Here is a 24,368-nt window from a genome sequence, read left to right as displayed (position 1 = left end):
TAGTGCGAATGTGTGTTCGTTGCACAAATTAGAGGGGTTTCCAGATGTTTTCTGGAGAATTCCCGAACAAGGAGATTTTGAGATAAATACAGGTGGGATCAGCAACGGCGAGTTAGTTGTGTTTTAGACGTTAAACAGAACAGTTGGTTAAAGAAGAGCTACGCGCCTACTAGAGACAAGCTGTGTGCTTAAAGTAAATAAAGCATTGTAGAAACGTAATCTAAAACGAACCCTGTTTTATTTGGTACAAATCGTACTGGGGAATAGATAAAATATAGAGAGATAAAATATAGGAGATATATACAAATCGTACTGGGGAATAGATAAAATATAGAGAGATAAAATATAGCAGATATATACAAATCGTACTGGGGAATAGATAAAATATAGAGAGATAAAATATAGGAGATATATAAAAATCTCCTTCCCGCATCCTTCATTTAGTCACCCAATAAATCCAAAAAATCACCCACACTGTCAGCATAATAATCCGGCGTATTACCTTCGGGGGCATTTAACATATCCTCTTTCGTATTGGCACCGCTCAAAACTAACAGAGTTTGAAAGCCAACACTTTTTCCAAACTGTATATCCATTTCCAATAAATCACCAATAAAAAGGCAACGTTTGGGATCTGTGATATTAAAGCGTTCCTTAAGTATATCAGCCAGCAGGAGAGAGGGTTTACCCAAGATGATGGGTTGTTTATTGGAGTGTTTTGTGAGGAAATTATAGAAAACCAAATAACCTGAAAAAATAAAAACAGAAATATGAGATAGTTAGGAATTATTTAAAATTGCGCAAAAACGAGAAAGTCGATAATTATAAAAATGAAGAAAGAAAGAAGGCTTGGTTTGTAAAGATTAGTCCAGGAACATGTTCGATGCCAAAATGAGTGCCTCATTGGTTAAAGTGATTAGGGATATCATCTATTTATATGAAGCACACATTGTTTTTACACTGCGTTGACAATCAAGCTTCGTTTCAGTACTACGATCAAACATTTATATACATCAAACATTTATATAAATTAGTCCAAAAGAAGGAGAACTAAAAAATAGTAGAAGTGGCAAAAACACTAGCAAAAAATTAAAAGCAGGTGCTAATAAACATACTGCTAAATTCGAATCGCCAAAATATTTTTACCTTCTTAAGCTGTAGTGTATATAACATCGTTAGCCTAAAGGCTGAGGGTATTATACCCCGGTTACACTTAACCTGATTAACCCAGTGGGTTTGGGTTTCAAATGTCAATTCCACAGCGCAAACGTCAAATAAATCCTCATGAAGTGGATTAACCCGGCAAAAAACACTAATGTAACCGTACTATTAGGCCATTTAGATATAACCTCATTAGCCGGATTTAGCGCATTATCAGGATTTATTTACTAAATCCGGAAATAATATACCAGATTTCGCATACAAAAATAAATCCTCGTATTGAGTGGATTTGTTTTAAATCCGGCATAAATCCTAGTATACAACTCTGTTTTTGCAACATGTTGCTAGAAAATACAAAAAGTTGCAAGCTGACACAAGAACTTTATTATATTTAGTATATAAACACAAATTAAAAAAGTTTCCATTAAATTCAATCACATTTGACCTTACTTTCTCCGTTCTCAATTTAATCCAAGCGCATCATCATCCAAAAGGTTTTTTATGTTGCCTTCCCATCACTAGTTCAGCTTTCGACATTTCCGTCTCGTGAATTACCGCAAAAATGTTCGCAACTTAAGTTTTTATTTCTTTAATTTTAAAAAAATTCTCCGAAATGTATACACTCCTATTTGTCTTTTGAAGAAATGTGTAGGGATTTTTTTCTGTAGGGATCTCTACAGCAACTGCTTATAAAATGTATCGAACGGAGTGCATTTTTCATAACTCTGTTGGACTACATTGAAAGATGTTGTGAAATCATAACTCCAATTGCACAACTTCCAAAATTTTTTTGCTGGGTAATTATCACGTAAAAAGACACAGCTATAAATACAACATGGTACAATAATACAGGTAGTATTATCATGCCAGCTGATGGTAACATAATGTGTCAATTGCATTGAATTGATGTCAACATGGTTTAATAAAAAAGGTTAGCCAAAGCTTTATGTCAATTTAAATTTTTTCATTCGAGTATGCCTAAAACTTCAAAACAATATAAACAAACTGTGTATGTATGTGTGGTGTTTGAATAATATGCCAAACAATTTTAAAAACAATCGAATTCAATGATTTTTAAAATTGTTTTTAAACCATTTGTATGGAAGAAATTGGTGAGATTTGCATTGAAACAATCGGTTTATCATATTGACAACTCGATTATGTTGAGAAAACTTAAGTCTTCATTCATTTTTCGCGTTTTTTATAAAATGCTCAAAAAATGCATTGTAAACAAACCCACTTGTTGCTTTTATTTTGAAGTTTTAGGAATTCAAGGAAAACAAGGGTTCTATAGATTTTTTTCATTTAAATCTACCTCTTTACTTATACCATGGATGTCAAAGTTTGACACCTTATGTTACCAGCAATTGCCGATGCGGCTACCTGTGTATTTGTACCATGAAATACAACAAGATCATGGTACAAATACACAGGTAGCCGCATCGGCAATTTTTGGTAACATAAGATGTCAAAATTTGACATCAATTCAATGCAATTGACACATTATGTTACCATCAGCTGGCTTGATAATGCTACCTGTATTATTGTACCATGAACAAGATAAGAGATTTTTTGCTATCATTCTTCAGTGAATGGCTTTTGAATTTAACATAATAGGTCTGTACGATAACATCGCAAGTTAAAAGTACTTGCAAGTACTCAGCAAATTCTAAGCAACTTCTCTCCACTAATTTTACTCTCTCGAAGCTAAAAATTTGCAGAATGTTATCGAACAACAATTTGCAAAAACTTGCAAGAAGTTAGCTGATTTGACAAACAAGAAGTTTGGCGGATAAGATTTAATTTAACTATCGAAGGTTGTTTACGAAAATTATTTGATCATCCATTCCTACAAAAATAATTCTCTTTCCATATCATAATTTAACGGCTGGCCGTCCACTTAGTGTTCCTCCTACTCCATGAATGCGCCGCTTTTTGCTGGGACTTGATACCTTTGAAATAAAACAATCACCACAACTACAAAATAAATTATTTTACAAAATAAGTAGTTTTCCATAATTTATTTATGGTCTGTTCCTTTACTTTGAAAAATGGTAACAGTGGCAAAAAATGGTAAAAGTGGTGAGCTGCGATCATATAAATTGTATGCTTTTTTAAGTAAGGGAACACTTTGCGGGTAAAAAGTGGTAAAAACTGGTGACCTCTGGCACGTAAAGGAACACGACTTTAGTTATCTCTTCTCTTTTTTATTTATATTGTAATTATTTTAATAACCAAATGTTTGTTTATGTTTTTGCTAAGAATTGCAAAGTCCGCCACATAACATTCGAATTTAATAAATCAGCTGATCAAACTTGCAAATTCTTACAAAATAAATGAGAGAGAAGTCGTTGGGCAGGGATGCCGCGATAAAATCGCTACAGCCACATACGCACCATAGGTCTGTAGCGATTTTTGCCTTAAAACAGTTGACATTCCTGCTTAAACAGTGGTTTTTGTACGTCAAAAATCAGCACAAGTAGCGGGAAAACCACCAACTTGGCACCCCTGTTGGTGGGATTTTGCATTAGCCTCTCTGAGAAAGTATTTCATCCTTTGGATGAAATGTATTCTATTAGAAGTTGTACTACTTTAAAATAAAGGATGTCCACCCTTATACGGTATTATGTATGTATTTGTACAAAAAATCAAAAATTTAAATTTTTTAAGAATTCTTTTGGTAACAAAAATTAATAGAATTATTAGTAGATCATTTTTAAACTATTAATTTAGAAGAACGACTAACTCTACAGTTTTTACAATCAAAATAAGTGTTCGGCGTAGACGTTTTTGTGGTGTAGTCGTTGTCGTAGGGATATTTTTTGGTACCACGTAACATTTACGACAACGACAATTTTTTTCTCATACAAATTAAAAAATATTTATTTTTTTTTTTTTTTTTGTTTTGCCTTATTAAGGCGAAGGTCATTTTTAGAGTGATATTTGAATTAATTCTCTTTCGAGTTGAGCTATTTAGACCTAATAGGTACATTGAAAAATTAGGAATCCACCGAAGTCCCACACATTCAACCACTATGCTACGTTTCACGGGTGGTTAGACCGATCATCAGGCATATTGAATGGTGTTTTTTTTTAGTGGGTGGACGAAGGCTAAGCTTGGAGACTAGCATTTATATCACAAATCATTCGAAATTTGTATATTCGAATTATTTATTTTTTTTTAATGTTAGTCATTTAATTCCAAAACTTTCCTATAGTCCGACTTGGCTGGTAACCCTATTTTTCAATGCTTTATTACAAATACTAAGGCAGCTTTTTTCCACCTTTATTTTATTTGTTCTTCTTATCAGAAGATTTTGATCATCAATATTTGTCATCGGAATCTTTGACAAGTTTTTTAATTGTAAAATAATTCGTTTGAAAGCATCTCTTGAACAAAAACTAAGAAATTTGCATTGCATCAATCGTTATATGAGAACTCTAACAGATTTTCTATAGAAATTTTTTTCATTTGATAAAAAACACGAAATTTATCTTATGCAAATGAATAAAAGTAAAAGCAAAGTTTGTATTTATTATAGTTATTTTCCAATATATTTTAATAAATATTGCCAAAAAAATCTTTTGAAATTGATTTGTTTCTATTTTTATATGCTGTCGTTTACAAAATCGGTCACGACTCTTTCCTCGTATTTCAACGCCATACGTAATACCGATTTGTCGTATCAAAAAAAAAAAAAAAAAAAAAAACAAAAAAAAAAATAAAAGTTATATTTAAAACGAGAAATCCGTTCTGGGAATTACGAATGTATTTCTTTCGACTTTTTTAAATATATAACGTGGTATAAAGGTCAAAAATTGTCGATGTACATCATTTTTCATCACATAAAAAATGTAACTTACGACTACGCCTACGACAACGTCTACGTCACTTGAACGTCTACGACTACGCCAACCGTAATGAGGTGATTAATATTAAAGCCATGGCAGAACTACCAGGTGTGGTATCACACCAGCTGATCGAATATGAAAAGTCAAATCCCTTTATAAAAAAATTATTTTTGTTGTAATTTCCCCAACAACATAAAGAAAGTTTTGACATAACATATTCAAAATTTTACGATGCCACTACCTGGGTAATTGTGCCATGATTAAAGCCTTTTTTTGCAGAAATATTTACTTTTTTTAAAGACTGCAAACAATAATTTTTGGTTAATTAATACATTTATTTTAATTCTAATTGTATTACTATTTCTCAAAACGATTGCAAAGTACTTTTCCCAATTTCTCTTGATATTTTGTGTAAAAAATTGCAAACATTTTTTGTACAACAATAATAGGCATCAGCACGGCCTTGTTGACCAATGCGTAATGCAAAAACAACTTTCTTGTTGTTTTTACCCCCGCTTATTGAAGCAACATTCCTATGTTCGTATTCTTTGCGAAGCAAAGACGACATAAAAACAGTGGTGGGTATGAAATTCTTTAGTTCGACTCAAATTGTAGGGTAAACAGCTTTAGGGCCATACAGCAAATTTCTCATTTTATTTAACTTGCTAGATGGCTTTAATGACCTGTTTATCGATACAGAGTCGGCGGAAAAAAGGGAACTGATGAAGTTGTTTGGTGACAACTGAAACTATAGTATTCCCTATCCTTCGCCCGCAACTAATCAATTTCATATCCACTTTAAAATATTTTGTTATTATTTTTCTTCCGTAAACCGACAACAAAACAACTATTTTCATATTTCAAACAGAAAGAAAAGAAGAAATCTTTCATTTTGTTTGTATACGATAGGTAATGTAGATGCGAGCAAATATTCGCAAATTTATGTTCAATAACTCGATAATTTCACTCGATAACGAATGTTGTCATTCCAACTTTGAGTACTCGGTTCGATATCGAATTCCATAATTAGGCCCCTGGCGTTCTGCCTCTTGGTTAGTCTCTAGTAATTCTTCCTTGGCTACCTTGGTTTCCTCAGCCACACGTAGAGCACTCTTGACTTGCTCCTTTCGATTCAAGAAAATCTTAAAGTCATATTCATATTTCAATTTCGCCAGCCTTCTTACGTTCTCGTTCCTCACATGGGGAAATTAATGGGCCGATTCCGTACAGCGAGGCGAGTCATGTCGCGTCGTCTATCGTCTCTGTGACAACATTTAAAAAATGCACTACGTACAGCGATAGAAAATAATCGTCGATAACAAGTTATTTTTATTTTTTTTTATTTTATTTTTATTCGTTAGTAAAAATGTACGGCGACAGCTAATTTGTTGTCGCCGGAAAATGAATATTTCGGCGACAAAATTTGACGACGTCAGGCGATATTGCCATACGGAATCGAAAAATTGCATTTGGCAAGGCGACACGACTCGCCTCGCTGTACGGAATCGGCCCATAAATTTTTCCAATAATAGATTCTTGTTTAACCAAATATCTCTCTCCTCTATACTTGAAACCTTCACCAAGGCATTTACTGCCTTTATTTGAACAAACCCCTATTTGACACATAAACAAATATATGGCCCACGAAAATAAGAGAATATTTTCACAGCCACAATATGGCAGACATCACTATTGAGACTTCCGGTCTGATAAATTACGTGTCCTGGCAACCTTCCAGATCACCATGAGCATTTATACTCCGTCCTAGGCACAGTTTATACAGTTGGACACTAAGCCCACCTGATTGTTATGTTTGTTGTCAAAACCATTATTGTGATTTAAAATACAAAGAAACTCAAATCACAATAATATAAAATCTATAATGTTTGTTGTCAAAAGTTGTTAACAGAACTCTGAATGGCCGACCTTCTATAGGCCTTGGTCCTAGGTAAAACGTACTGGGCTTGTCGAGAACATTTATAGCTCCACAGGTTTCACGGTTAGGAGCTAGTAATTCTTGGTTAGGAGCTAGTAATTCTTCCTTGGCTACCTTGCTTTTCTCAGCCAAACGCAGATCATTCTTGACTTGCTCCGTTAGATTCGTGACAAGCTCAACAGGAATCATCTTATTTTTATATTTCAATTAGGGCCAATGTTCACTGCGATTTCTGCAACTTTAAGTGCCGGATTTCTCTTTCACAAGTCTTCTTACGCACTCGTTCCTCATATGGCTATCGGGAACATATATTTTCCTAAAAATAGATCCCCAATTAACTAAATATCTCTATCCTCTACACGAGAAACCCTCATCGAGCTTGCTTTCACTTCTTTATTAGAACACGTATTAAGACTCCCGGTCTGATAAATAACGTGCCCTGGCAAACTTCCAGATTACTACGAGTTTTGGCTATGTTTCCTAGGCAATGACAAGAGGCGTACAACACCGGCAGAGTAAATTTGTAGCACCATATTTTGCACGAATGACATGCTCCTACGAGGAGATTGACACAGCCCAGACATCACTCTTGTGGAGCCAGGTCCTCATAAATGCCTTGTCCTGGCAACCTAGGTCCAGACCATCGTCAGCGTTAGCAGACAACCTGACTCCATAACTTTGACCGCCGTCCTTTTTAAACCATGTAAAAGTTTATTGGTAAGGATTTAGAGAATTTACCAATAAGAAAGCTGGCCATACCCTCATGTCCCCGGGTAGCTGAGAGCATTTTTCGGTAGATGATTATAGGCCCGCATTACACTTGCACCTAAAACAAGCATTTGCGTCAAATACGTTATTTATTGACAGATATTCTATGGAAATGATGACTTAAATGATTATAAAACATGTTGAGCTTATGATGCGCAAAGTATATTTAAGCGCCAGTAACTGTATCAAACTGGAATCGTTGGAAGGCAAAACCTCTTTCCATTTTGAGTAGTTGTAATGAATTATTTTATTAAAAAATAATCTAAACCTAACTTAACCCACAGATTGTGTGAACCCTATGGAGGGGTCACACATATGCTAGCTATTATTTCACATATGGCAATAATACCATATAACCACGTTTATGCCAAGTTTACACTAGCGCTCCAAAATCCACTGGATTTCACGAAATCCTGAAATACACCCCGGTGTTTAAACTTATTTTTTGCTGATTTCAAACATATCACAATGATCAAGGTAGATGCATATGCGCAGCTGATCGAACATGAATTTTCACAAGTTGTTGTAATGAATTATTATTGAATTAATCATCAAAAATATAGAACTTTACAACTTTATTTGGAAAATTATCGTAAAATTTTCTATATATTGTATTAATTGTGTATAGTACTAACAAATGAAAAAATAAAAAAAATGATTTTATCGTTGAGACATCATAATAAAAAATTTTGATAGATAAAAGTTGTGCTCAGAACCTGCATAATATTAGTACTTGCAGTAGTTTTCCCGTTTAGTGTGCTAAAAATGCGTTCCCGTACTCCGAAATGTAGCAAGACGTGCACTTCTCTTTAAACAAAAATTGCGCCGAATAACACCTTCTCCCGTTTTCTGCCATACAATTTTGGCCTAGTAGAAACTACCAGCAAGTATTTTCATTGGCATATTATATGATAGCTGATACGTTGATTTTGACATTTATGCAATTTCCGTCATTTTTCCGTTCCCGTATTTTTTAAGAAATTTGTATAGGGAAGCAATTTTTGACTATTCGCTCTTTTTTCTGACACTACCACTAAAAAAGTACGGGAACAAAATAGCATTGTAACAAAGTAATTTAATATTTTGTTCACATTGTTTACAAATTTTGATACTAAAATTTTTTGTTGCAGCAATCGACCATCTACCTTGTTTATTGTAATACGTGAAAAGTGTTGCAACTTTTGGTACTTTTTTAGGCAAAACCAGGGTTGTATATCATGTGTACTGTGATTTCGATGTTGATTCCGCGCGAAATCACGAAACGCCTTTGAAATCACGAAACGACGACGAATGTAAACTAAGCATAAACATGCTTCTCACACAGTCAGCACAGCACGCCTAAAATACATGTCGTAATCTTACAATATCACATGGGGTAATGAAAAATCGTATCTCATTTCATTGTAATATAATTTATAATTATAATTTTATTTAAAAAAATCACACATTTTCATTATTTCTCAATCAACGAAACCAATTATTAATTAAGTATTGCTACATAATGACAGCACGATTCAACTAAAGGCCTCGTCACATAAGAGGATTTCTGGCTTAATTCATTAAGTCCCAATTTACATTAGGCGAGTTTACTTGCGGCAATTGTCAGTTTGTTGGTGAGAGAGGGTGCTGAGAGGCAAAGGGTTACCATATGCCTCACCTCTCTCTCCTACAAAATGACAATTGCCGCAAGTAAACTCGCCCAATGTAAATTGGGACTTAATGAATTAAGCCAGAAATCCTCTTATGTGACGAGGCCTTTAGTTGAATCGTGCTGTCATTATGTAGCAATACTTAATTAATAATTGGTTTCGTTGATTGAGAAATAATGAAAATGTGTGATTTTTTTAAATAAAATGATAAAAAAAAAACAAGTGAGAAAAGGCTATAGTCGGTACGGGCCGACTATGTGATACCCTACACCACTACCTCTGTGCATAATCTTTTCACTCGATAACATTTCTTTTAGGGAGATACGTTTATACCAAATGACTTAAGGCGAACTGAACCAAAATAATTAATATTTAATTTTATATTTGACTACTATCGACATCACCAACATCAATAGGTTTATATCTCTGTGAGAAAATTTCGTGATGATCCGATCAAAATTCCGACCTGCAGTGTGAATGCAGAAAAGGTGGAAAAAGGGATGCATTGCCGACTATTGTGATATCTCTATGATTTGACCACCTACGCCAACCTACTTTATTTGACCACCTACGCCAACCTACTTTGCATAATTTTAAAGATTCGATTTTCTACTTTCTTAGTCAGGCTTTGCTTTTAGAAGGTCCCCAACCAAAGGTGTGATATCCGTCATTATTAGAGTTGTGTAGTTCCGGAACGAACTAGTTCCAAGGAACTATTCCGGACAAGAAAATATTGAAACTATATCCAGCTCTTGCGTTTATATAGTTCCTTTAGTTCATATAGTTCCTTTCGTTTTTCTCGTTCTTTCAATTTATTGCCTACGTCTATCCGTCGTTGTAGCTGGTTGTTCGCTGCAATTTATTTTTATGTCAATTCATCCACCAAACAATGAAAATATTTCGGTCTCGGAACGAAAAAAAAAAAACGAAAAGAGCGACGAAAGAGAAAGATTCGTTGAACTATTTCGGTCTCGGAACTATTTGGAATGAAAAGAATGATGAAAGAGGAAGATTCGTTGAACTATATCGATCTCGGAACTATTTGGAACTACTTAAAGGAACTAGTTCCTTTTGGGAAAAGGAACTAGAAAGATCGATCCGCTCTGGGAACTAGATTGCCCAAATCTAGTCATTATTATTAAAATCGCAAAAATGAAAAGTTGGGTTCTATTAGCGACTAATGCCATATTATCGTTCTTTGATCTCCTACGACAACCTACGTTACATCGTTCTAAAGGTGATATTTTCTACTTTCATTGCCAGGTTTTGCTTTTTGTATACGATATCTCCGTTAGTAGGTCACCTACGCCGACCTACTTTGCATGAATGTAAAGATGGGATCTTCTACTTTCATAGTCAGGCTTTGCTTTTTGAAAGTCCCCAACCAAAGCTGTGATATTCGTCATTATAATTAAAATCGCAAAAATGAAAATTTCGTTGTTTGATCACTTACGAGAACCTACTTTACATCATTAGAAAGGTGATATTTTCATTTGCTTTTGGTATATTTCATATAGAAGCTGAGACATTCGCTTTGGAAAAAAAAAACGTTGTCTTTTTATGCAAATAAGTTTTTTGCCCATTACGACCCCTAAATATTATCCGACCATCACCAAAATCAATAGTCTTCTTCATCTGTGAGGATCGTGACGATCCGATCAAAATTGCGACCTGTAGCGTGATTACAGGATTTAGACGGACAGACGGACACACATAGCCAGATCGACTAAGCTTGTCGAGACATTCATTTTGTTATATATAAGTATGGGTCTACGACATAGCCGACCAAGAAGAGCGAGCGCTTAAATTGTTTATGTGTGGGTAAAATTACACTGACAGAACAGGGTGATGATTTTCATATTGAGTGTGAAATGAAAAATATATTGTTGGCGCGTTCGCTTTGTATGACTTAAATTAAAAATAATATAAATAACTTCATAATTTGAAAAGTATTTTTCTTCATATATTAATTTTTTTGAGAGAAAAAACAAATTGTATATAAAAATGATTTTTTAAGACTTTCTAAGCATACATACATTTTTTATTGTTGCATTGCAGACGAGGCATTCTGCGTCATTAAAAATATTAATACAAAACAAAAATCATTTTCAAATTCTTCCCTCCACATATTTGCTGTACAACTGCAAAATCTTTTCTGTGTACCCAAAAATAAACAAATAAAGCGGCATCAACCTGCTTGCATGAAATTCAGTACAAGACTGAAGTAAAAAAATCAAAACATTTGCTCTCTTACTTTGCGTTCGGGTCGCGTGTGTGTGATTTGCCGAAAAACTTCGTAACCAAATCAAGTCCCACGAACGGCCATGGTCTACGACCACGGTTGCCACAGTTGGTAGAATATTACCAAATTTGGTAACTTTTTATAGGGTTGGTAAATTGGTAACTTCGTTTTTGGTTTGGTAACTTTTTTAAGGTTTGATTGAACAAACTATAAATTCTCTGTTCCAGAAACTGCAAGAAGCTACTATTTTTTACTACGATAACATTTTTTTCCTTTATGTTATCGACAAAAATAGTAAAAATTAGTAGATTCTTGCAGCCTTGGAACATACCATTAGTTTTCAAAATGTAATAGGGTCTACTCATGAAATTTGAAACATAGAAATCTGCTTCATAAAATACTTCTTTTCATCGTAAAGGTGTAATAACAATGACCTTCGACAGTTCTGTATGCTTTATATTTGCATTTTGATTCAAATTTGTTCTATTTTAGAAGATTTTCAAAATGTATACAACAAAAATGTATTTATGTATGTTTTTCCTGAGAACATTTTTAGAACGAACTCATTATTCAATATTTTTTTTTGACATTCAATTTTCAATAACAACAATGTTTGGTGTATTCCAGAACTGCATAAATCTACTAATTTTTACTATTTTTCCGATAACACAAAGGAAAAACTGTTATCGTAGTAAAAATTTGTAGATTCTTCTTGTTAGTTGTTGTAATTCATGCATTTACCTTATATAAATATGCCTTGATCTAGAATATCATGGTACAATAATACAGGTAGCATTATCAAGCCAGCTGATGGTAACATAATGTGTCAATTGCATTGAATTGATATCAAATTTTGACATCTTATGTTGCCAACAATTGCCGATGCGGCTACCTGTGTATTTGTACCATGTAGAATATAAACATTTTACAGGGTTTCCGATGCATAGTTCGATGTGTAACAAACGAAATGGCAAATTTGATTCGTTGGTAACTTTTTGGTAACATTTTCGGAAAATTTTGGTAGACAATTTTTTTACCCGGTGGCAACCGTGTCTACGACCATTATTTCGATAATACCCTCCCCACATAGTGGTGTGGGGTATACAAATTATGAAATGTGTTTTTGTTAATAAAACAATATTTTAATTATTTTTAACCCAATGATTACACATGCAAGTAACTTGCAGACAGTTGTGTATACATTTTATAGTCGAAGCTTCAATTTTTTCGAACTGACGCTTGTATACTTTCGGAAAAAATTGATAGTTGGTGTGGCAGTGAATATGTGTGAGTGTATTGGTATTTTTCGAACTGCCACTTGCATGTGTAAACGGGGGGTAAGTATTTTTGGAGTGTTTTAAAGTGACATGTTTCCAAAAAATTACAATGCCACTTGAGAAACCAAAAGTGGTTTCATTCAGAAAAAAATTCTTTTTTCGGTTTCTGAAGAAACTAAATACGAAATCAAATCTACTTTCGATCGGAATTGGTTTCTGTGGCATGCCTGATTATGTCAGAAATAAAGCAGCCTCGGCTGCTTGCCTTGCTTTTCTGCTTCATTTCTGACGTAATAAAGATAAAAGAATAAAGAAGGCCGAGCCAATTTCGAACTAGGTTACACTTTTTTCTTTTATTTTATGTTATGTCAGAAATGAAGTCTGAAAGCAAGGCAACCAGACGAGGCAGCTTATGTACTCAGCTGGGTACATAAGCTGCTTTGCCGGTTGCCTGGCTTTCCTGCTTCATTTTTGACATAATAAAAAAAAGAATAAGTCCCAATTTACATTAGGCGAGTTTACTTGCGGCAATTGTCAGTTTGTGGGTGAGAGAGGGTGCTGAGAGGCAAAGGGTTACCACATGCCTCACCTCTCTCTCCAACAAAATGACAATTGGCGCAAGTAAACTCGCCTAATGTAAATTGGGACTAAAGGAGGCCGAGCAAATTTCGAACTGGGTTGCAATTTTCTTTTTTATTCCAAAGATGTCAATATTATAACATAGGAAAAGTCAATTGTGAAAAATTAACTGTAGAGGGAGTTAACCTCTGTTGCTACGATATCATAGCAACATTCTGTTAAACGAAAACTGTTACTTATAGGAATATTGACAAGAAAAACATTAAAACTCAAGTTTGACGGCATTCGCTTTTGATTTTTTATTAAATAAAAAATAAGAAATAGTGAAGAAATAAATTTCAGCCACAAAACACGACGTTAAGGCCTGCGTACATAAGCTGCTTTGCCTGATTGCCTTGCTTTGCTGCTTCAATAAAAAAATAAAAGAACAAAGAAGGCCGACCCAATTTCCAACTGATGGCAACCCAGTTCGAAATTTCGTCTTTATTCTATTATTTTTATTACGTCAGAAATGAAGCAGGTAAGCAAGGCAATCAGGCAGAGCAGCTTATGTATGCAGGCCTTTAATGTTTTCTGCCGCGAGAAATGGGAATCAAAAACGATTGGCATTGCTGTTATCAATTCCAGTGAGTTGTGTAGCCATCTGTAGCCAAAATGTGGAACTATTAGCATATGTTTTTGGAAAATGCATTTGTTCGGGTCTTTATTGCTATACGTCTTTGTTTATTCCAAAGACGTATAGTAATAAAGACTAGAAGAAATGCATTTTCCAAAAACATATGCTAATAGTTCCACATTTTGATTGAGTTTTAATGTTTTTCTTGTCAATATTCCAATGAGTAACAGTTTCCGTTTAACAGAATGTTGCTATGATATCGTAGCAACAGATGTTAACTCCCTCTACAGTTAATTTTTCACAATTGACTTTTCCTATCTTATAATATTGACATATTGGTTTATTCTTTTATCAGAAGCAAGTAAGGCAACCAGACGAGGCAGCTTATGTTCTCAAGGCCTGCGTACATAAGCTACTTTGCCTGATTGCCTTGCTTACCTGCTTCATTTCTGACGTAATAAAAATAATAGAATAAAGACGAAATTTCGAACTGGGTTGCCATCAGTTAGAAATTGGGTCGGCCTTCTTTGTTCTTTTATTTTTTTATTGAAGCAGCAAAGCAAGGCAATCAGGCAAAGCAGCTTATGTACGCAGGCCTTCAGGTCTTTAAGGCCTGCGTACATAAGCTGCCTTGCCTACTTACCTTGCTTACTTCTGATAAAAGAATAAAAAAGAAAAGGGCAACCCAGTTCGAAATTTCCTCGGCCTTCTTTATTCTTTTATTTTTATTATGTCAAAAATGAAGCAGGAAAGCAAGGCAATCAGGCAGAGCAGCTAATGTACGCAGGCCTTTAGTTCTAGACTTATTGTTTGTCACCAGGGGCTCAATTCTTGTTCTATGAAAATTTGTCAAACATTGCCAAGGTTCTATTGCCTCCTTTATTTCGTTAAATTTTTCAAAGCCTTGGTACATAAGAAGCCTCGCCGTCTGGATTTCTTGTTCCGCTTCATTTCTGATAAAAAAATAAAAAGTGAAACCTAGTTCGAAATTGGATCGGCCTTCCTTATTCTTTTATCAGAAATGAAGCGAAAGAAGACTGCAATCCGGCAAGGCTTCTTATGTACAGAGGACCCTCAAATCACGGTATATTCTACGTAGTTTCCATAGGACTCCTATTGTACATTTCGTTATTACCAGTGGCGTTTCAGACATTACTAAAGGCCTCGACACATACGCAGTTTCCATAGGACTCCTATTGTACATTTCGTTATTATCAGTGACGTTTCAGACATTGCTAAAGGCCTCGACACATAAGAAGCATGGCATTCTTGCATAAGTCATATCTGGTAAATGACTAAAGACCACGTTCGACCTAATGCAAATGTGATTCTGAAATCGTTTTATTAGGTCGAACTTGGTATTTAGTCTTTTATCAGATATGACTTCAGCAAGAATGCCATGCTTCTTATGTGTCGAGGCCTTAAAGGTGAGAACACAATGACAAATTCATGCGTATCCAATCCTGAATTTGTGTAGAAGAATAATGAAATCCAAAATCGCATTTGAATTAGGTAGTACCTGGCCTTTATATATTTACATGAACTTGAGCGTGAAGCAAGCAACAAAAGTCATTGTGTTTCTACCTTAATTCCTTCGAATTTTCACTCCATATTTTCTTTCGATTTGTGAGACTATCAATTGTCCAGGGCTTGAATACTTGTTCTATGAAAATTTGAAATGAAAAATATTTCCTTTATAACTTTTTTCATTTGACAGTTTTTTCCTTTTTTTCTTCTTAAATTTTTTGTTTGGCTCTAGGTCATTTCAATAAAACAAATGGTGATTTTGTTTTATATCTTTATTTATTTTCCGATATTTCGATCGTCTCCGACGATCATCATCAGGGACTTTTTGTCTTTAAGTAAAACAAAAACAAATATTTTACATAAATATAAACAAAAATGAACAATTTATAATTACTTTTAAGTATTACGTGGATTGCAACTTTATGTTCTGTCCTTCATGACAGGTGATTTCCAACTAAATTTTTCTTTTTATGTTTTTGTATTCCATTCCTGTAAATCTGTGCACAGTGTTCCGTGTCAGTTTTGAAATTCATCCTTTTTTCCGTAGGAACGTTTATAATGTGCAGCGTTTCGAGCATATACCGACGTTTATAATTGTTTTCTTGGGCAAGAATCTTTACTTCTTTGAAGTTTGGAGTATGACGCAATAGAGCGCAGTGTGCGGCGAGAGCTGTTTTTGTTCTATGGGTTTGTTTTTAGCTTTTTGGTCCGACTTGTGACCACTAAGCCTGGTTTTAAGTTTTGTTTTGGTAGTGCCAATGTATATTTTTTTACATGACTTGGACTTATCTCCATTGCACCCTATTTCATACACAAAATTAGATTTGTCGTCATTTATTACTTTTGCCTTTGTTCGTCTGAAAAATTTATTAGTGGTGTTATTGCTTCTAAATGCCATTTGGTATTGGTCGTTATTATACGAATTAGATTTGTAAACCCTTGCTGAGAATCCTGGAATGAACGTAGATCTCTTGTAAATTTTTGGTTCCTTATCTGTTTGGTTTGGTTTCCGTGTTTTTGCTTGTTTTATTAATTCACAGATAGTTCTGTTCGGGAAGTCATTCATTCTTAAGATTTTTCGAATTTTCTTTTCATTTTTTGTGTGGAAGGTTTTATCGCTAATGCTGAATACTCTTTGTATGAATATGAAATTTCTTGCCGTATTAATTTTCATTTGTCTCGGATGCTTGGAATAAAAATTAATGATTCTTCCCGAAGCAGTTGGTTTTTGATACCAATCTAGCAATATTACGTTCCATTTTTTATGAATTATGCTGTTAAGATATGGAAGAGTTTTGTTACATTCACACTCCATTGTGAATTTCACTTGTTTATTAAATGCATTTGGTGCTGCCAATGTGTTGTCTACTTCATTTTCCTTGACAATACAAAATATGTCATCAACATATTTTGTAAGTATTCTCGGCTTTATGTTTAATTTGTTCATTGTTTCGTCTAGTAATTCTTCCATTACTATGTCTGCAATAATGGGAGATAATGGCGGTCCCATTGGCATCCCTTTTTGTTGTTCAAATAGCTTATCCTTGTATAAGAAATATCTGGAGTCTTTAATACATATAGTTAAAATTTCAATAAATAAGTCCATGGGAATGTTTGTATGTTCTTTCCTTTATAAAAGTTTCCTTTTCACATTTTCATCGAAACAGAATTGAGCCTCAGGGTAGATACATGTTTTGACACATCTTCCAGGAACTTTATTGTGTTTTTGTTGTAGTTGTTCACCTATTAGCTAGTTGTTGATACTGCTCTCTTGTGATACTGCTATTGTCAACTGTATCTTAAGTTAGCCTCTTTGAGAAATTAGGTTCCAATTGTCGTTTGATGTCCAATTTTTTCTTTGTTACGCTCAACGTTTTTTTCGGCAACTTGGTACTACGTTGACTGATGTCTTCCCTTGTATGGTGTTGCTTTATTAGTAACTTTTCGCGTATTGCCGTGGCTAGTGTGTGCCTGGCGTAGTTTTTATCGCCTATGGTGTTTCTACTTTGATATTTAAATTTGATCTTTATTTAACCTATGTATGATGAGCTCGTGGTCAATGTCAGCTCTATTTTCGTTCCCGACGTCTGACAGAGAGATTCTCCATCTTCTATTAACACATACATATGTATGTGATCTGTTGTGTCCATGTGTATTTATAATTCTCCTTGTGCGGGATGCTGGAGCTACCAATCTGAAATGTTTGACACAGTTCTATGATCTGCTCAGAGTTATTGTTTTTAAGTTCACATCAATGCTTCCTATTAAAGAACGACCGTTGGTGTTGTCGCTCCCTATTTTTGCCCCAAAGTCACCCATGATTATGATGTCTCTTTTCCCAATTTCATTAAGTGTGCATAGAATTCAACTTTCACAGTGCTTTCAGCATCTTCTGTGGGGGCATAGCACAGTACAATGGTGATGTGTCTTACATCGCTCTCGAATCCAGCCATTATCACACGTTCATATGTTGGTTTCCATGTCTGCAACGACCTCTTAGCTTTCTTCGTTATTATGATCCCAACTCCGCTTTCCCATTCCATTTTATTTTCCACTGTATATAGTACATAGTTGTGGTTTTTTGTGTGAAGTTCATCGCTTTTAGTCCATCTCATTTCGTATATACCTAAAATTTCTTTCTATCTCATACGATTACATTTGCTGTTCTAGTTGTGCAAGCCTCGATGCTTTAGGAAGAGTTCGTACATTAATAAGTACATGATTGATCTGCTGTAGTCTGTCCTATATCGTTGCCTAGAAACAACGTTATCAAAGAATTTGTTCAGTGGTTGGGATCCTTGCTAGTTTTGGTGTTGATGACGTGATTGATTACTAGAACGTCGGGGGGCTTCGGATGGATTTCATCTTGAGGGGATGTATGCCTCTTGTTACAAATATTCGAAAACCACTTTTAAATAATTTGTTCCTCTTTAGCCGGGAATTCTCTCGTTGGTAGTCTGACAAACTATCCAAAACTGTCGCAAAAAAAATCTTATTTTTGTACTACAGCTGATTTGTGACGATCTCCATATATTGTTAAGTGGTCCGAATGCTTGTGAAAGTCATCATAGATAGCTATAATAAGATCGATTATTATTATGGCCGTTCCAGAACCTGCAAGAATATACCAACTTTTACTACGGTAACAATTTGTCCTTTATAATATCGAAAAATAGTAAAAATTACACGAATTGTTGGAACACCCTTGTATACTAGGGACGACAATATGCCATGTTTTAAAGAGGACGAGAAATATGCCCACAAAATTTGCATGTGGTACATTAATGATTTCACTTTTTGGGTGAGTCATTTTATATAGGTGCTAAAAACAACCTTGATCGGAATGCAGCTCTTATACATTGTTAGTTGTGTGCGTTTTAGTTCGATCGTAAATAGTAATTAATAGGTCTTTACGATAACCCCAAAGTTTGTGCAAATTTGCACAAACTTTTACAAAAAGCTGTTCGATAACAAACTTGCAAAGTAAAAGAGAGAGAATTTGGAGACAATTGTGAGAGAATATTGGAGAGTTTTGTTTACAAGTTTTTGCAAGGAAAATTTTTCTTGTAAGAATTTGCAAGTTTGATCAGCTGATTTAAATTCGAAAACATAAACATAAAGGTTTGGCTATTAAAATAAATAGATATAAAAAAGTGAAAAAAAATTATTAAATAAATTATGGAAAACGATAATTTAAGTAAAATAACTTATTTTGTAGTTTGTGGTGACTATTTTTTTTTATTTTAAAGGTATCAAATCCCAGCAAAAAACGGTGCATCCATGGAGTAGGAGAAACACAATGTAGACGACCAGGTATTCCCAACGATATCAATAAATATGTATGCCAAATATCGCACTGCGTTCCAGTATGTTTCATATTTGTGCATTGGAAAGGGAATTATAGTTGTAGCAACACTAAGGGCCTCGTCACAAAAGAGGCAGAAATGATTTCAGTCTTATGTATCGAGAACACACGAGGTCTATTTTCCTCTTATTGCTCATATTTTTGTAATTTTAAATGGAAAATAAAAAAAATGGTAGACACCTTTAATTGTTAAATTTAATCTTTTCCGCCAACTTCTTCTTGTTTATCAAATCAGCTGACTTCTTGCAAGTTTTTGTAAATTGCTGTTCGATAACAATCTGCAAATTTTTTGCTTCGAGAGAGTAAAATTGGTGGAGAGAGGTTAGTGAGAACTTGCTGAGTGCTTGCAAGTACTTTTCACTTGCGAAGTTATCGTACACACCTAATGTCACACTGGCAATATGTTGAAATGTATATGCTTGTCTTGCGATACGTATAGAATCCAGCTCTGTTCAATCAATAAACTTATTTTTCATTGGTCTCCCCCCGTGAGAATTTTAGTTTCCTATTGAAAACTATAACAAAAGATGTTCATTACATACCCGGTATATTGTGTTCCACTGCTAAGGGTACAACGGGATCCATGCCTCCCAACAATAGCTGGCATTGGGAATCTTTTAAATACTCCAATCCCTTTACCAAATGAATATATCCCCACGATGGATTAAAATCAACCACAACATAATCAACTTTTGGAGGGCCATGATCTAACACAAAAGTAGCGAAAGAAGCGCACGTTGTTACATCACTATCCATATTGACAGTATTAATACCATGTTTCTGAAGTAACTCTATGCCAGCTTTAGAAATCAGAGGGTAAACAGTGGCACTGGGATTGGTACGTTTTATGTACCAAATCATAGATTTGACCGGATGGATAATGTCATCCTAAAATGCAAAGCGTGAGAAACAAATTTTTGAAATCTCAGAAAACCATCCACTTACCTCTTCGAAATTTGTTATGCCATATTTGGATATATTTTCTTTATACTCTGCTTCTGATCTTACACTATTGTTGGATACGAATTTCACAATTTTACCATTATCTTTTAGACACTGCAGAGCTTCAAATACTCTGGGTATTGGTATACCGGTAATCATCCAAACGACTCCATCACAATCGCTAAGTACAAAATCAAAAGAATTTAGAAATTCTTTGCGTTCTTCCGGCGTTAGCTGGAGTAAATTTTTGATGTTGTTATTCGATGACATGTTCGTAGGTTAATGTGGTTATCATTACAATGTGGTGGCGACGTATTTGTTTAAACTGTAACAACAAAGCTCTCGCTCACTCGCGGTCTAATGCTTACATTAATTTTGATTATAAAATTTGAATCAGCGTTGCCAGTATTGGGGATTTTTCCCCAAATTGGGGATTTTTTTTTAAATGGGGAGAAAAAATTTGGCTTGGGGAATTGGGAAATTTATAATTTATAAGAACCTCGAAGTGTTGTGTTTATCTATGTAGTTGTCCCTTTTTATCGCTTGTATTGCACATTTGAAAGAGATATTTAGAGATAATTCTGCTAATGATTTGAACACATTTTGGTGTAATGTTTTTATATAAAGTTGCAGCAGGGTCAACTTCAATTCTAGAAATTGCGGAGATGGTATTAAACATGATTTCCAACAAGTAATGCATGTGTAGAAGGAGACTTTTCTATTATGAACTCTGTAAAACCGAAATTTTGAAATAAAATGCAGTACGAGTTATTAGAAGCTATATTGAGAATAAATACTCAATTTTCTAACAACTCTATTTGTTGTAGAATTTATGACCCACCTAAAGAAATCTTGCAACTCTTTCATTATAGAAATGTATATAAAACCAATGAGACTGATGCTTCTGTATCGCTTGAGAGTAACAAAAATTTTCCGATTCGTTCGTTTATTTCACAAACAAATATTTTTTGCGTGTGTGTGACTAACAAAGGAAACTTTTGATTTTTCACATATTGTTCTCGTTATTTTGGTTTTCATAACAAAAAATACAAACAAAAACATATGAAAACAAATGAGCAAAGTCTATAGTCGGAACGGTGCCGACCATGTGATACCCTATACCACTACCCCTGTGCATACGATTTTCACTGGTAAACATTTCTTTTATATAATCCGAATATAATCCGTTATCCTCATGTATTGGTGTTGATGCCGTGATTGATTACTAGAACGTCGGGGGGCTTCGGATGGATTTCATCTTGAGGGGATGTATGCCTCTTGTTACAAATATTCGAAAACCACTTTTAAATCATTTGTTCCTCTTTAGCCGGGAATTCTCTCGTTGGTAGTCTGACAAACTATCCACAACTGTCGCAAAAAAATCTTATTTTTGTACTACAGCTGATTTGTGACGATCTCCATATATTGTTAAGTGGTCCGAATGCTTGTGAAAGTCATCATAGATAGCTATAATAAGATCGATTATTATTATGGCTGTTCCAGAACCTGCAAGAATATACCAACTTTTACTACGGTAACAATTTGTCCTTTATAATATCAAAAAATAGTAAAAATTACACGAATTGTTGGAACACCCTTGTATACTAGGGACGACAATATGCCATGTTTAAAAGAGGACGAGAAATATGCTCACAAAATTTGCATGTGGTAAATTAATGATTTCACTTTTTGGGTGAGTCATTTTATATAGGTGCTAACAACAACCTTGATCGGAATGCAGCTCTTATGCATTGTTAGTTGTGTGCGTTTTAGTTCGATCGTAAATATTAATTAATAGGTCTGTACGATAACCCAAAAGTTTGTGCAAATTTGCACAAACTTTTACAAAAAGCTGTTCGATAACAAACTTGCAAAGTAAAAGAAAGAGAATTTGGAAATAATTTTGAGAGAATATTGGAGAGTTTTGTTTACAAGTTTTTGCAAGGAAAATTTTTCTTGTAAGAATTTGCAAGTTTGATCAGCTGATTTAAATTCGAAAACATAAACATAAAGGTTTGGCTATTAAAATAAATAGATATAAAAAAGTGAAAAAAAATTATTAAATAAATTATGGAAAACGATAATGTAAGTAAAATAACTTATTTTGTAGTTTGTGGTGACTATTTTTTTTTATTTTAAAGGTATCAAACCCCAGCAAAAAACGGTGCATCCATGGAGTAGGAGAAACACAATGTAGACGACCAGGTATTCCCAACGATATCAATAAATATGTATGCCAAACATCGCACTGCGTTCCAGTATGTTTCATATTTGTGCATTGGAAAGGGAATTATAGTTGTAGCAACACTAAGGGCCTCGTCACATAAGAGGCAGAAATGATTTCAGTCTTATGTACCGAGAACACACGAGGTCTATTTTCCTCTTATTGCTCATATTTTTGTAATTTTAAATGGAAAATAAAAAAAAAATGGTAGACACCTTCAATTGTTAAATTTAATCTTTTCCCCCAACTTCTTCTTGTTTATCAAATCAGCTGACTTCTTGCAAGTTTTTGTAAATTGCTGTTCGATAACAATCTGCAAATTTTTTGCTTCGAGAGAGTATACACCTAATGTCACACTGGCAATATGTTGAAATGTATATGCTTGTCTTGCGATACATATAGAATCCAGCTCTGTTCAATCAATAAACTTAGTTTTCATTGGTCTCCCCCCGTGAGAATTTTAGTTTCCTATTGAAAACTATAACAAAAGATGTTAATTACATACCGGGTATATTGTGTTCCACTGCTAAGGGTACAACTGGATCCATGCCTCCCAACAATAGCTGGCATTGGGAATCTTTTAAATACTCCAATCCCTTTACCAAATGAATATATCCCCACGATGGATTAAAATCAGCCACAACATAATCAACATTTGGAGGGCCACGATTTAACACAAAACTAGCGAAAGAAGCGCACGTTGTTACATCATTATCCATATTGACAGTATTAATACCATGTTTCTGAAGTAACTCTATGCCAGCTTTAGAAATCAGAAGGAAAACAGTGGCACTGGGATTGGTACGTTTTATGTACCAAATCATAGATTTGACCGGATGGATAATGTCTTCCTAAAATGCAAAGCGTGAGAAACAAACTTTTGAAATCTCAGAAAACCATCCACTTACCTCTTCGAAATTTGTTATGCCATATTTGGATATATTTTCTTTATACTCTGCGTCTGATCTTACACTATTGTTGGATACGAATTTCACAATTTTACCATTATCTTTTAGACACTGCAGAGCTTCAAAAACTCTGGGTATTGGTATACCGGTAATCATCCAAACGACTCCATCACAATTGCTAAGTACAAAATCAAAAGAATTTAGAAATGCTTTGCGTTCTTACGGCGTTAGCTGGCGTAAAGTCCAATTTACATATGCACATTGAATGATTTCGTTTTAAGAAATCCTAGAAACAAATGAGTTGTATTTACATCTGTTTTTTTGCATCATTTGCTTACGCACACAATCGCACATACACACGGATACAATAACACACGCACACAATAATTTTAATTCCGAAAAATAAGAATTTCACAACACTAATGTTTACCAAATAACTTGACTTAATTCAAAATTGAAAACATTTTTGTCATCGTTTGAGTATTTTTGTTTTTCTACAACACACACAAACAAACAAAGACATCATAAAACAGTTGGAATTTTTGGTAGTTCATGACGAAAAAGCAGGGTCGCGTATAATAGTATGGTGTTTTCGTGCGTTGTTTAGAATAAATGACGCAGCTATCGTCATTAAATTTTGTATGGTAAATGACGCAAAATGTTGCCTGTTTTAGCAAATAAATGACGAAACAGCTCTAAATGACGAAAAAGTTGCTAATGTAAATTGGACATAAATTTTTGATGTTGTTATTCGATGACATGTTCGTAGGTCAATGTGGTTATCATAACAATGTGGTGGCGACGTATTTGTTTAAACTGTAA

At 34.4% G+C, this 24,368-nt stretch overlaps 2 protein-coding genes across 20 annotated transcripts in view; one reads left to right on the top strand and one right to left on the bottom strand.

Moving 5' to 3' along the window:
* LOC141399058 (uncharacterized) overlaps window positions 1-24,368 on the top strand; it is a 118,568-nt gene that overhangs the window by 11,351 nt on the left and 82,849 nt on the right. The window lies entirely within an intron of this gene.
* Window positions 217-24,368, bottom strand: LOC141399060 (uncharacterized). Of its 10 annotated transcripts, none has more exons than XM_073977087.1 (6): window positions 23,858-24,332; window positions 23,547-23,724; window positions 23,144-23,489; window positions 20,418-21,920; window positions 20,015-20,360; window positions 217-748 (listed from the first exon to the last, which is right to left on the bottom strand). In XM_073977087.1, exons 4-6 carry the CDS (start codon window positions 20,682-20,684, stop codon window positions 441-443), a joined length of 921 nt encoding a protein of 306 aa, XP_073833188.1. In that variant the 5' UTR covers window positions 20,685-21,920; window positions 23,144-23,489; window positions 23,547-23,724; window positions 23,858-24,332; the 3' UTR covers window positions 217-440. The 10 variants fall into 10 exon arrangements, with proteins under 10 accessions (XP_073833188.1, XP_073833189.1, XP_073833187.1 ...); XM_073977088.1 differs by having other exon boundaries at window positions 23,547-23,832; window positions 23,889-24,332; XM_073977086.1 differs by having other exon boundaries at window positions 20,418-21,937; window positions 23,547-24,332.

The sequence above is a fragment of the Musca autumnalis genome, unplaced genomic scaffold (genome assembly GCF_047663935.1).
Source record: "Musca autumnalis isolate F117 unplaced genomic scaffold, ASM4766393v1 scaffold_3, whole genome shotgun sequence".
In the NCBI taxonomy this organism is placed as follows: Eukaryota; Metazoa; Arthropoda; class Insecta; order Diptera; family Muscidae; genus Musca; species Musca autumnalis.
This window is presented reverse-complemented; position numbering and strand designations above follow the sequence as displayed.